Source organism: Chanodichthys erythropterus, chromosome 16 (assembly GCF_024489055.1).
Source record: "Chanodichthys erythropterus isolate Z2021 chromosome 16, ASM2448905v1, whole genome shotgun sequence".
Lineage (NCBI taxonomy): Eukaryota > Metazoa > Chordata > Actinopteri > Cypriniformes > Xenocyprididae > Chanodichthys > Chanodichthys erythropterus.
This window is the reverse complement of record NC_090236.1, coordinates 12585636-12599165: the sequence shown is the minus strand read 5'-3', so window position 1 is coordinate 12599165 and position 13530 is coordinate 12585636. Positions and strand designations below refer to the sequence as shown.

General features: G+C 35.8%; 2 protein-coding genes across 5 annotated transcripts in view; one reads left to right on the top strand and one right to left on the bottom strand.

Moving 5' to 3' along the window:
• eps15l1b (epidermal growth factor receptor pathway substrate 15-like 1b) overlaps positions 1-7007 on the top strand; it is a 39573-nt gene extending 32566 nt beyond the window's left edge. For 2 of the 4 annotated variants that reach the window (XM_067362228.1, XM_067362227.1), the window contains exon 24: positions 5715-7005. In XM_067362228.1, the coding sequence (XP_067218329.1) occupies positions 5715-5861 (147 nt within the window). In that variant the 3' untranslated portion in view covers positions 5862-7005. Of the gene's footprint in view, positions 1-3220; positions 3238-5714 lie in introns of all 4 variants that reach the window. The other 2 variants (XM_067362229.1, XM_067362230.1) reach the window with 2 other exon arrangements.
• A 3093-nt stretch (positions 7008-10100) lies between these two features.
• Positions 10101-13019, bottom strand: klf2b (Kruppel like factor 2b). The gene is made up of 3 exons (XM_067362638.1): positions 12665-13019; positions 10946-11804; positions 10101-10860 (listed from the first exon to the last, which is right to left on the bottom strand). The coding sequence occupies exons 1-3, from the start codon at positions 12731-12733 to the stop codon at positions 10685-10687; spliced, it is 1104 nt and encodes a 367-aa protein (XP_067218739.1). The 5' UTR covers positions 12734-13019; the 3' UTR covers positions 10101-10684.
• Between the last annotated feature and the right edge of the window lie 511 nt (positions 13020-13530).

Sequence of the window (13530 nt, the reverse complement as noted above, 5' to 3'; positions counted from 1 at the left end):
ATTCATTCAAACTGATTTAAAAAATAAATAAATAGTTAAAATTAATAAAATATTTTTAAATGGAACCTCTAGTAACTTTTGTTCTCATCCGATAGTAGGACCCTATAATTTCCGCGATAACGGAATCGCTGAATCCATTCATAAAAACTGAATTTATATAATGGAAAAAAATAAATGCGGAATGTCACGGAATTTGTCAAATTTTTGATTAATGAATTAAAAGCAGGTCAGTACACTTAAATTAAATTGCGCTATAGACTAGTGTCTGTGAATATTAAACCGCAAAAAGACTATTTAAACATGAATCCTGCATGCCTGTGTGCGCGGTTTCATCTACCTCACACACAATCGTGCAGGCGCACACACGCTGAAGCACGTGTGACGCTCGCTGTGTTTTCGTCCTCTGTCGCCTCACTATGAATGCACAAATTCATCTCCAGAGCTGCTCTGAAAGTCACTTCGTCAGCATTTAACCACTTCATTTGAGAAAACTGCCATCATAAACACAGAGAAACTCAAAGCTCTTGGCAAATCGTTGGCAAGTTCGATTTAGCTCGACAGAAACATATTACTGTTGTACAGTAGAATTTAGATAAATTAATTTAACAATAAATTATTAAAATATATTTTTAAACAATAATCTCAGTGTTTCTTCCATGTTTTAATTTTAACAGTAAAGCTCTGTTGTGCAGCACATTGTTTGACAAAAAAGATTAATTTCATGATTAAAAGATAACTTGATTGCCAGAAAAATTTAAATACACAACAGAACTTCTGAAAAAAAATCATAAAAATGTATTTTTAATTAATAAATATTGTTGTTTTTAAGAATTCAATTAATTAGACATGTGTTTTGATTATTAAAATGGAATTAAACCATTAAAATGGAATCCAAAAAACAGAATTTGGTAAAAATAAAATTTGAAGGGAAACAATAAAACGTTTATCATAGGGCCCTAAAAAAAATTTAATTTTTTTGTTAAACTTTTATATAATTGTTGGTAAATTGGACAAGATTCATTATTTCAATTAATTAGACATGCTTTTTGATTACTAAAATTTAATTTAACCATTAAAATGGAGTCAAAAAATAAATAAAAACAGAAAAAACGGAATCCAGAAAAATTAAAACGGAAAAAAACGGAATTTGGGAAAAAATAAAACGGATTTCATAGGGCCCTACGATAGTGTCAGTGCTCTAAAATCGATAATATTACTGAATATTAATGGTCTTCTAAACCCCAAGATTTGTTTAAAACATGTTTGAAATGACATGAAAGCAAAACACTGATCTCTAGGTTTAGGTTACTCTAGGTCTTTGGTGCGTAATGATGAAGATGCAGCTGAACAGGAACAACAAGAGGAAGTTCTGTAGTGAAACAAACCTGGTGTTGAAGATTGGACCAAACCTTTGATTTCACTCATGAACACACATGGGTCAGACTTTTTAAAGTTAGTTCACCATAATATAATTTCTGGTTTTTGTGACAACATAGTGGAAGATAACAATTTTGTTACATTCTGATTTGAATGCATATTTCCATGCACAATTCCTGGTTAAAAAATTTAATAATTTCCATACAATTTATATTGGTAGTCACTAATCTGGTTTGAAGGACACATAAGCAGCAGCTGTTTGATGTTTAACAAGCATCCTTCATTATCATATTCACACAGGTCATACATCACACTCAACATCATATTCATCCATAACAAAGTTTAAAATCAGTTTAAAATTGTTTTAACCATAAATCTCATTAACCTTTGATAAATTTATACTTTGAACAAGACAAAAAAATTGTTAATAAGGCACAAAAATACATTTAATTCCAGATATGTAATCTAAAAACAAGAAAGTCTATGTTATCTTACATTTTTTTTAAGCAAATGTATTTTGTTTTAATTTATTTTTTTTGTTTTTACTAGGAAATAAAATAACATTTTAGCTCTTCACTGGTTTCTGCAGCAACTCTAGCCAGTGCAATATTATTTTCTCCAACTTTGATCCAGAAATCTATATATGAAAACTACTTTAGCATGTTTGACACCAAAAACTTGGATAATCATTAATCTTGTGGTAAAAATGTTTTTGATGGTTTTAAATGCCCTTTCATATGCCTGAACTACACTATGCGTACAAGTGACCTTACCAACGCATCATGATAATATGACCTCAGAATGACACTTTGGTCTAGAAAAGTGAGAAGCATTTACCAAAACACTTCCTGTTTTCTGACATGCAGTGGCAACTGTTTTCACCACAGTGTCACAGTTACTTTGTTCATTTTGCAAATTTTTTAAACGCTTTTTGGGTGAAAATATAAAATCAATTTCAAATGACTTAAGTATGTTTGCCAAAAACATTGCTCCACAATTAAAAAAAAAAAAAGTGCACAAGTATCACTGCTGCATTTATTTTGCACAACTTCTTAGACGATATGAGGATTAAACAGTAAAGATCTTTAATAGTTAAAGTGCCCCATTATACTATTTTGAAGAGTCCTACATTTGTTTTGGAGTCCCCTACAATAGATTTGCATGCATCAAAGGGCAAAAACACTTTAATTTTCTCATAATATACATTGCAACATCACCTCATTTCTAAAAGAGTCTGAAAATGGTTCGATTGAAGATTCAGGGCCTTATCATACACCCGGCTCAATGCGACGCTAGGCGTTTTTTTTGCTAGTTTCAGCCCGGCGCAGTTATCATTTTCATGTCCAGTGCCCCCGTTGTTTAAGTAGCAAGTGCATTCACGCCCATCTTGTGCACAGACCATTTTTTCCATCGTTAAACTGGCAAAAGTGGATTCAGACACACCCTAAGTGCACCTGTGCCATGCGCTTCATGCGCATAAACCGTTAAAATGGGGCCTGATAACTTTTTTTGCTGTGCACTTTGATCTTTGAAACTTTGCAGACCTTTTACGTTCACAAACAGCTACATTATATTACACACTACATGAAAGGTAATATTCCAGAAAGCATAATTGGGGCATTTTCAACATCTGAATTTGAAATATCATCAGGGGCGAATCCAGGTCAGGCCACAAGTGGCTCAACTGACCTAAAACCACATCTTTGCTCCATTAGCTGTCTTGCGGTGCGGTGTTTGTTTTTGTGTGCTGTGCCATGCAGTGCAGAAGCAGTTTGCATGTTGCATGAGGCTTTGTTTGCCGTGCTTCTCTTTAGAAATGTGCTGTAATTTGTCTTTCTCCCAGGCACTGAACACATGAAGGTAAGGTGAATCACAGGTCTGCTGACCACATCTGAGCGCTCTGCATGTGTTTGTATCAACCATGAAACACCTACTCCACCCTGCGTGCACACAAATCCCGTCACAAATCACCCTGAGAAATCAGACCTCATATTGGAGCTCTTTAAAACATCAGCAGCAAATGTAAGACGGGTAGACCAACCACAGTGAGAAAAGACTAGGCTAGACAAGACATAGTTTCATTCATGTTGGGCATTAGAAAATATTTTCTTAAAGTATTTACACACCGATATTGCACTGAAAATATCTGAATGCCATTGCATTAGATCAAGTATTAGTTGTGCTGTTTATCACTAAAATAATTGTAAATACACTTTTTAAGCAATATGTGATGTTGACAACTCTTGGTTGAATTTACTTTTGATTGCAAAGTGTGTTTGTACACTTTCTTTTCAATAAATGACACTTGATTTGATATTCTGTCTAATGCAAGCACATTCAATGATCAAATACTTCCAGGCCCTCTGTATATTTCCTCTAATATATGTTGTTTTGTAATGAATCTCATAAACATAATTAGTTGATGATGATTTGACTTCATTCACTGTGTGTTGGGCCACAGGTAACTTACATTTGATGGAAACCAAAGGCTTCACGACTTTGGTTTCTTTCTTTGCTTTCAATCGCTGGTTGCACAACAGATGATGTAAATTATGCTGTTTTTGACAAATGAAAATGAAAAAGTCACATCAGATTAGATGTTACATAATTGTGTGCAAATTATTTTTTAAATTCACCCTGTTATGTGATTGATATGAGGACTGGGCGATATATTGAATAGTCTGTATTCATGAGGCTTTTACTGGCGGTGTAAAATCAAGCAATATCACGAATACTGTGGTGATTTTAATGCGCTTTTATTTTAGCTATTAAGTAGGGCTGCACAATTAATCGAAATAAAACTGAAATCGCGATATGGCTTAGTGAGTTATTAAATTACATTTGTTTCGTTGTTTATTCAGAATCGTGGGAGAGTTGTGATCTCTATTTTAACTAATTAATTCTCAATTTATTCCGAATCATGCTGACATTATCCAGCTCAAGTTTAGTTTTTTTTCTCATCTGATAGGGTTAGTGCTCTAAAATCGATAATATTACTGAATATTAATTCTTTTAAAGTCCCCCTGTAGTCAATAATTTTATCCCTTAAAACTCATCTTTGATCACCAATGGCCGGTTGTTTAAAAGTAATCTGATTGGATTTCGGCTATCGGACTGGATCAAATCTTGAAAAAGTAGTTTTTTCCATTTGAACAACTCAAACTACTTTTTTCTCGTAATTTAATGACTATTCTTGTAATTTAATGAGTTTATTCTCAACATTTTATCTTGACTTTTTTCTCAATTTAACGACATTTTTCTCATAATTTAACGAATTTATTCTTGTAATTTAACAATTGTTTTCTCGTAATTTAATGACTTTATTCTCAACATTTTATCTCGACTTTTTTCTTGAAATTTAACAATTTTTTTCTCAAATGTAACAACTTTAATCTCGAGATGGTTTTATTTTATTCATCAGCTGGAAAAAAAACGCTCTTAAAGTGATTCCAAAAACATTGTTTCTCTGTGCCGTCAATATTGTTATAGTTGTGTGGATTCTGCTATTCTTTTATATTCAGAACGATTTTTAGAACTATATCTTTATTGTTAATGGTATAGTTATTATCCATGGTGTGAACAGACCTTTAAACTCCCTGCGGTTTCATGGTTTACCATTTAAAAATGAAGAAATAAAGACAGCCATAAATATTAGTGGAAATACTTAAGTTTAGGGTCTAATTCTCACTTAACTAGTAGCGTATTAGCATACATATTACTAGGATATTGGCTGTTTATTAGGACTTATGCAGAATAAGGCATTAATATGTGCTTTATGACCATATTCTACATTCTTAATCGTACACAATGCCTAAAATCAACAACTACCTTACTAACTGTTATTAAGCAGTAATTAGGAGTTTGAGGCAAATGTCATAGTTAATAGTAAGTTAATAGTGAGAACTGGACCCTAAACTAAAGTGTAATTTTACAGATTTAATGTATACTCTATTTAAATTTACAGTGAAATATTACAAGAGTAATATTTCTTATTTTATATTTTTATTTAGTAATAATAATAATAATAATAATATTGATATTTAATAACAACATTTTGGCCAAATTGTGCAGCCCTACAAGCAAGCACAGCAAACCTAGAATTTTTTGATCGCCTTTTAAAATTGCTGTCATAATTTACTTTTTTGCAAATTTTGTTTTTTAAAAAAATAATCGCTCTTTTAAAACATTTCAGAGCAAACGCCAAAAATATTGAGATCATCAAGCCTAAAAAATGTTAATATATATATATTTTGTGATATCTCGCCCAGCCCTACAGTGATGCATTCTGCTGTGTGATGATTTATAACTTCTGTAATGCCGTTTATTTTCCGGTTCAGTTCGGAAATGAGACGCAGCAGCTCGAGTGGGCCAAACGTGAGAGCCAGAGAGAGGAGGCGGAGCGTATCCGGAAGCTCCGCCTACAGGAACAACAAGACCTGGAACTGGCTCTCGCCCTCAGTCGATCTGAAATGCCCAGAACGTGAATCTGCTACACTTTGGATTCAATCCTTCAACGAGACAACACCTTAAACTTTCAGATGAAGTTTTTGCATCACAAGCTCTTCCTGAAGATCACTCAGGTTTGCTATTTGTTGTAGCACATCAACCTTTGAAGAACCCTGGACCAATGAAGTGCTTATGCTTTGCAAAGATTATATACAGCTTTACCAAATACTGTAGGTCATATGAGCGAGGTCTCTTGTGCATTTATTTATGCACATCATCAGTATCCTAATAAATATCAGCCTCTGACGGTATGTCAGATTTGATCCGAAGTGCTTTATACATTGGTTACAATCAGCTTCATCAAGTCTCGATCAGATGTTTGCTTAAATAAGATGGATGAATTACTAAATCCGTGAAATTTACCCACCGTCAGTGCATTATATGATCATATCTGATGTCTAAATTTACATATAAACCTGTGCAATCAATGCATTCCCAACAAATCCTTCTGGATCCCATTTTCCATCCCGGTTGCACGTACTGTTTAATATCACACAAGTGTCATTGGCCACATCAAGATCAAATGAAGCATATATACTTTTTGAAGGAATCTGCCGTGATGCTTTTATTTGGGTTTTGCACTATTCATGTTTCTTCAAAGATGTTGTAATAATCACTTTGAGCTGTATTTGTTTTTAACTCTTTAAATCTTAATCAGATACTCTAGATGACTCCAAATCACACAAACCAGCACACAGAAGGACCTCTGCCCACTTTGATTTAGTTTTTGAAATCGTTTTGAGAAGCATAGTGAAGCCTTATACTGTATATTGAGCTCATTCTTATATATTCATATATTTATTGCAACTGTGATACTCAACACTAAAATCAGCAGGTTATGGATTGTTTTTATGCTAGAGAAGGAATTTTTGGTGTTTATATGGCTTTGATTTTCTCTCTTTTATCAAGTCTAAGATTCTACTGACCTTCATTGTTTTTACATGTTTTGTTTCTTTTGTGGAAAAGGGTTGAAAACGATTTCACAATGTGCTGCTTTTCAGTGTTTTAATAAATGTCAAACATATATTTATCTGGATCCACTAGAAATTGTTTTTTTTTTTTTCTTCTTCTTGGAGTGTCAAGACCATTTCTTCTCAGAATCAAAAGAAATTATCGCTGTCAAATCCCATCTAACAAAAGTTTGTACACCAATCATGCATAACATTATGACCACCTTCCTAATATTGTGTTGGTCCACTTTTGCTGCCAAAACAGCCCTGACTCGTCGAGGTGTACTCCTCTATGATCAGTGTTATTCACTTCACCTGTCAGTGCTCATAATGTTATGCCTGATTGGTGTGTATATATAAACTTTTAATTATATTATTATAATTATACTTTAAAGCCAATAAGCCTATAATTGCCAAGTTAATTGCATTAGGCCGTTCGCCCTCAGATCCACCGGTTGACAAAACCAGACGGCTTGAGAAGCATTCAGATCAGATCTGTGTGCACCTGCTACACTTCATATCTGCTCATGTTCATGTTAGTGATGTTGAGTTTAACTATTACTAATGCAAAATCTGTTGTACTTGTCCCGCTGTGATGGACGAGCGTCCTGTACGTCGTGACAGTCGGCATCAATGAGCTCTTATTCACTTCGCTCTTGTGCGTCTATCAGACCTTTGTCTTTCGCAAATGCTCTGTGAACGGCTTCTGCTTCAAATTGCTGTTTTTCCTGGATCCGTCGAGTAACTCAAGCTGGAAGAATGAAGTCCGAGCTCGAGCCGGACTGAAATGGAGTCCTTGGAAAGATTGAGATCTAAGTGTGAAAATAATTTAACAGCTGCATGAATTTTAGCTTCGGTATGTTAATTACCCCCATTTGGAATAACAGGAAATTCCTGAGCGAGATTTTATTTACTGAAGGCCGCTGAAAGGGCTGATTTTAAGATGGACAAATGAGAAGGGCTCAGGTGACAGAAACATAAGGCTCCAGCTCGTTCCTCATTTGTGTTTTTCTTTGCGCTCGATCACTTAACCATCCACACGTGCGCTTCATTCAGAAGCTTTGCCAGACATTCTAGTCCAGTCTTTGGGTTTAGTTGTGGTTTTAGTGCTGAGTGGTTGAATAGTGGGGTCAGGGATTAACGACCAACTCTACGGATGTGTGTTTCAGACATTTTTATAATCGTTCAAAATCACTATTTATTTGCATAGTTTAAAAAGTGCCATTGCGTGTTGTTTCACGTAATATTTCTTTAAACAGTTGGCAGTATATCACATCTCTAATAGATAGTTTTTGTACAGACGTGAATCTTTATTTCTACTTTGGAATCTGTTAAATACAGTAATCACAGTAAACACACAGTCTTTATATGCGTTTTGCTTTGAAGGGGAAAAAGGAGAAGCTTGTTTTCTGTTCATGTCAGATTGGTAGTAATAGTTACTATCATCGGCACACAAAAGTGAAATGAGATTTCTGCTTCACTTCACTGAGTCGGCTAATAATAGTCAGGATCACGTTTCTTCTTTTTTTTTTCTTGAATTTGCGTAAAAAGGGAACTCTTATCCTGTTTTCACACATTATTCACTTATGCAGAACAAGTACAACTCTTAGAAAACAAAAGAACAGGGTTGGATCCTTTATTTACAATCTTAACATTCAATAATAATTTAATATACTTTAATATGTTTTGTATGCACATAATACATATTTGATGCATCATTATATTTTTATTTAGCATTTTCATTATGTATGTGTGTGTATATGTGTGTATGTGTGTGTATGTGTGTGTATGTGTGTGTATGTGTATATATATATATATATATATATATGTATATATATATATATATATATTGCATGCAGAACAACACGTCTTCAAAAGCAATAAAGCAATATACTTTAATATATTTTGTATGCAGATTTTATATATATATATATATATATATATATATATATATATATATATATATATATATATATATATATATATAATCTGCATACAAAATATATATATATATATATAATCTGCATACAAAATATATATATATATATATAATCTGCATACAAAATATATATATATATATATAATCTGCATACAAAATATATATATATATATATAATCTGCATACAAAATATATATATATATATATATATATATATATATATATATATATATATATATATATATATATACAGCTATGGAAAAAATTAAGAGACCACTTAACATTGATTTCTTAACTTGGAGTGGTCTCTTAATTTTTTCCATAGCTGTATATAAAAAAGTTAATATATTTTGCATTCACAGGATGTTTGAATAATTTGATAAATTTTTTATATACAATGTATATATGTAATCACATAAAATGTTACATATTTTAATATATTTTGCATGCACGTTTAAATAATTTAATACATTTTATTTTATATATATTTTTTCACAATTTTTTTAATGTATTTTCATGCACATGATATTTGAATAATTTAATATTTTTTATTTTATATATATTCACATAAAAAAATATGTATTTTAATATATTCTGCATGCATGTTTGAGTAATTTAATTTAATAATAATAATAATTTATATAGCATTTTATTTTTTGATGAACTGCACCATATCTAAAATATTTATATATACATTTCATTTTTTGTTTATTCTACAATATAAAACATATAATATACCATGAATATGTGTGTCTAAACTTTTGACCAGTACTGTTTATATTTTTGAATTTTTTTTTTTTTTTTTTTTTTATAAATCTCAAAATGTTTTTTCCATTCTTTCCACCCCAGAGCGAAATGAGTTGATGCTGAACAAATATTTTTACAAAATATGCAGATTTTGTATTTCATCCTTCACGTTTGACATCAAAGCACCACTGGAGTCTCTTTGATGTCCGTGTCTTTTCTGCGTCTCTGGAGTCTGGGATCTTCAGCAGAGAGCCGAGCGCCCCTCCGTCCAGACGCATCTAAATTCTCTCTCTGTAATTATGTAAATGTAGTGTTTGTATTTATAGGCAGAAGCCACAGGCTGCTGGCCTCAACCTGACGCAGCTGGAAAGCATCTTGGTCTAAACTATAAGCTTGAGTGGGGGTTCAAGAATAGCACTCGTGCAGCGGCCCTCGCTCGCCATAAGCGTCTCCAGTTTCTGGGGACTTCGTTTTCCAGTCGCTTCAAAGGAGCCCATAATAAGAGACTAAGCAACCCACATCCAATAGGTCAGACGGAACATGACAGGCAATGACACGAGAGATATATATATTCAAATTTAGTTTAATATTTACAATAAATACAGTACTTACAATATAAAATGTATGTACACAATCTTATAAAAACCCAGGACTTCAAGCCCCAGTGCATACGGTGCTAGTGTACAACAGGGCAACACTTTACAATAACCATTCTAAAGCATTTCTTCATCTCAGTTAACGTTATTAACGAGTAATAAATGCGTCAACTGATGGGACTTTATTGTAAAGTGTTACCGACGTTTGCTTCTTTCAGTACACATGCAATTAAGAGTGTATCAAAATGAACAAAAAAACAAACACACAGCTGTTTGTTGCATGATAGCAAGGCAGTTTCAAGAGCAAAACATTGTCATCGTGCATTTTCCACTGGAGGTTTGCTAGTCGTCAGGCTTTGCACTCGTTGTGGCTTCAGAAAGGCACCGTACTGTCTCCCAATTGGACACAGATTCATAGGACCAGCCCTTCAGACCTTTAAAAAGAGCTCTGCATAATCTATGTAGTACCAGCTACTTTGTTACAAAAGTATGATGATATATATTTCTTTATCGACAACAGGCGCTTGTCTTAAAGTCATTAAATAAGGCAGTTAATGTGGATCCAGTCCTCACAGGTGTCTCTTCATATGCAGAGCCAGGTGGTCGGAGCGGGAGAAGGCGCGTTCGCACAGGTGGCACTGGAACGGCCGGTGGCCGGTGTGCTTGCGGAAATGACGCGTCAGCTCATCGGAGCGGGCGAACTTCCATCCGCATCCTTCCCAGTTGCAGTGGTACGGCTTCTCACCTGATGAATCAAAGCGAGAGGATCACATTTAGGGGGTTTAAAAAACACAAACGGGGATTAGAGGGGAAGTTAGACACGCTCTTACCGGTGTGGGTTCGGTGATGCGCCTTCAAGTGCGAGCTCTTGGTGTACGTCTTGCCGCAGCCAGCGAAGGTGCAGGTGTGCGTCGCCGTGCGCTTCCTCGGCCAGGTGCGTCGCCCTCGCTTGGGTTTGGACTCCATTAGCTCCAGCGGGGAGGACGGGGGAGTCAGGAGAGCCCTTTGCATGTTGGGTTGCATCCCGATGGCCTCCTCGAACATGCCGTACTGGTGCGGCGCCGTGTAGGGCAGTTGAATTTGAGCGTAGGCCGGAGGCGAGTGATGGAAGCCCTGCGGAAACGCGGCTTGGCGCAGATGGGAGTCGTCCGGGCTCAACGGGGGCGTCATATTCCCCGTCGCCTGCGGGGAAACGGCCAGCCTGGGCTGCTCGAAAGACATCATGCATGAAACGTTGCCCTCTTGTTTGATTTTTTGGCAGCTTTGCGGCACCATGCCCATCACCGGCCCGTAACCGTCCATCGGCGGCTCGACTTTGATATCAACAAAGTCCTGTCTGGGGAACCCAGTGGAGTTGATGACGAATCTTCCCTGAATTGCACCGTCGTAGGCATTGTCCATGTCAGATCTCAGAAGCTCAGCCATGAGGCTGTTCCCGTACGGCGGCGGAGGCGGCTGCTCCGGAGATCCATACGCTCCCGTCGAGTACAGGCCGCACGGCTCTGCGTGCGAGACGTATTCGGCTCCTGCCTCTAGAGGTCCTGTTGTGTTGGCCAGGATAAACTCCAGGTCCAAATAATTGCTCAGATCCTCGTCATCCTTGCGGCCACGACAAATGTCCATGTTCTGTGCCACGTTGAGCGGAGGGCAGCTGCCGCTCAGTGGTTTGTCCTCCTCACATTTCCACCTCTGCAAAAACAGAACGGAGGGTGTTTAGAACTACTTCAATTTGAAAGCATTTTATGACAGTTAACCATCAAAGTCGTCAGCTCCTTAAATCACAAGACAATCTGCTAAAAACTGTTCTTGCATCTCTTTTTAATACAGATACCTTATAAGCATGCATGCATATGACAAATTTATCTTGTTTTACTACATAGGGATGAATTCAGGGTGATTTGGACACTTTTTCCTATTAAGATAATTTGGAAAAAGTGTCCTAATCAACCTGAAATGACCAAATATAGGAACATGTATCTTGTTTTATTATATAGGGGAGAATTCAAGATGATTAGGACACTTTTTGCCATTGAGATTACTTTGAAAAAGTGTCCCAATCAACCTGAATTCACCATATAGAGGTACATTTATCTTGTTTTATTATATAGTGGAGAATTCAAGATGATTAGGACACTTTTTGCCATTGAGATTAATTTGAAAAAGTGTCCCAATCAACCTGAATTCACCATATAGAGGTAAATTCATCTTGTTTTACCACAGAGGGATAAAATTCAGGGTGACTTGGAAAAAGTGTCCCAATCAACCTGAATTTATCACATATATATATATATATATATATATATATATATATATATATATATATATAATATAAACATATATAAACAAGATAAATGTACCTTATAAGCACAACTTAAAATATTTTGTCTATTGCAAACTTGTGCAAAAACAACGTGGAAAACAAAATACTCGCTTAGAATGTGTTTCTACCACATTTTTAACCGCGTCCGAGGTTAGGTTTCCCACATCGCCCAAATTAATTCACCCTAGTTTCACCAATTTAGAAGTGCACAAAAGTGTCAGATACTTACATCCTCCCAAAGTTTTTCCTTCTGGTTTGCAAACGTTGAAATCGAAGGCAAAAGGCAAGGTAAAGCCATTTCCAAGAGTCAATGCGCGTGTTGAGTTGTAGTTTTCGTCTGTATTTGTTGCACTTGCTCCTGAAGCGATGTCAATCGTCGGTGCGCTTTTTCCTCGATTGAGCTTCCAGAGTCATGAACAAAGTGTGTCGGGCAGGAGCGCCTCCTACCTAATGAATACTGCTCCTGGACCAATTGTGTGAGTGAAGGAAACAACGTTCAGAGCTCCCAAGTATAGTCGCTATATAACGCACCGTGCGCGCTCTCTCCAAAGGTCCACAGTGTCTCAGTGCTGGACTGCGCTCTCGCTCTCTCATTTAAGCGCTGGTGACGCACGTGCCCGTCCCCCCGCGGGGGCGCGGCCGAGAGGAGGCGTGTCCCTCGCAATGTCACTATCATCTGTGTACTACACATACAAAACTGTTACCAAGGCGTTTCAACAAAAGCTCGAATTGATCCAAGTGTAATTCCAGTCTTCAAACAGCCTACGTTCACCCATGCGTAATTTAGACTCCAAATATATGCGCTTTCCAATGAAAGCAAGTGACTACACAATAAGGTTACATTTAGACTTTAGAAGTCAAATAAAGTTGTTTTTGCATGCTGATATGGCAATTTTCTGTACAATAGATTAGTAGGTGATCCAAAAGTCAAGTGTCCCCTGTCATTATGTGTATATATAATCACATGACAAGAAAGCCATAAAACAGAGATGACCCTCATGACTACATATTTTGACCTGTTTATGAAAATGCACGTTTTCAGTTCAAATGTAACTAAAAATAGTGGTATTGGTGATAAAATATTTTTTCAGGTTT

Bases quoted from the DNA above. Each gene is read 5' to 3' on its own strand.
- klf2b (XM_067362638.1), bottom strand. From the start codon at position 12,733: ATGGCTTTACCTTGCCTTTTGCCTTCGATTTCAACGTTTGCAAACCAG. The intron at 11,805-12,664 runs GTAAGTATCTGA...CTGTTTTTGCAG, and splicing joins AGGAAAAACTTTGGGAGGAT to AGGTGGAAATGTGAGGAGGA. The intron at 10,861-10,945 runs GTAAGAGCGTGT...TTGATTCATCAG, and splicing joins GCATCACCGAACCCACACCG to GTGAGAAGCCGTACCACTGC.